This window comes from Nerophis lumbriciformis, linkage group LG27 (assembly GCF_033978685.3).
Source record: "Nerophis lumbriciformis linkage group LG27, RoL_Nlum_v2.1, whole genome shotgun sequence".
In the NCBI taxonomy this organism is placed as follows: Eukaryota; Metazoa; Chordata; class Actinopteri; order Syngnathiformes; family Syngnathidae; genus Nerophis; species Nerophis lumbriciformis.
In genome coordinates, this window is record NC_084574.2 from 32,132,040 (window position 1) to 32,132,500 (window position 461).

At 41.2% G+C, this 461-nt stretch overlaps 1 protein-coding gene across 1 annotated transcript in view; it reads left to right on the top strand.

Moving 5' to 3' along the window:
• Nucleotides 1-372: 372 nt before the first annotated feature.
• Nucleotides 373-461, top strand: part of LOC133624309 (uncharacterized) — an 8,765-nt gene continuing 8,676 nt past the window's right edge. Inside the window, exon 1 of the mRNA XM_061987790.2 lies at nucleotides 373-461. This exon is cut by the window's right edge and continues 30 nt beyond it. Coding sequence (XP_061843774.2) covers nucleotides 425-461 — 37 coding nt within the window. The 5' untranslated portion in view covers nucleotides 373-424.

The window sequence follows — 461 nt, forward strand, 5'->3', positions numbered from 1 at the left end:
ATTGGTTATCGCAACTGTCTATCAACTGTATGTCTCCGTTCACTTACAGTGCATGACCGCCCGCATTGTTGATTCTGGCCTCCGGCAGATTTTTGGTACAGCATGGCAACATAAGATAGCTGAATTCTGATTGGATACAAACTAAAACTAAAAACAACAGCACTGGAAGGAGAATAATATGACATGAAGAGAATATGAATACTTTTATATATTTAGGGAAAGTAAATAAAAAAATACTTTTATCTTTAATTATGGTCATGATTGCTGGTTATGTTAGGCCAGCAGAGAAGTCCTCGCTGGCCCTGACCCGATTTCACTTTCAGATCCCCTGAAAGAGGGAACTGTGCAAACCCATGGACATAAAAGCACGTGACTGAACATACAGACGCAGTGTGTCGGTATATTACCTGAAGGAACGCTGTGAATGATGGGAGCATCTCTGATCCTACGGACAACTGCAA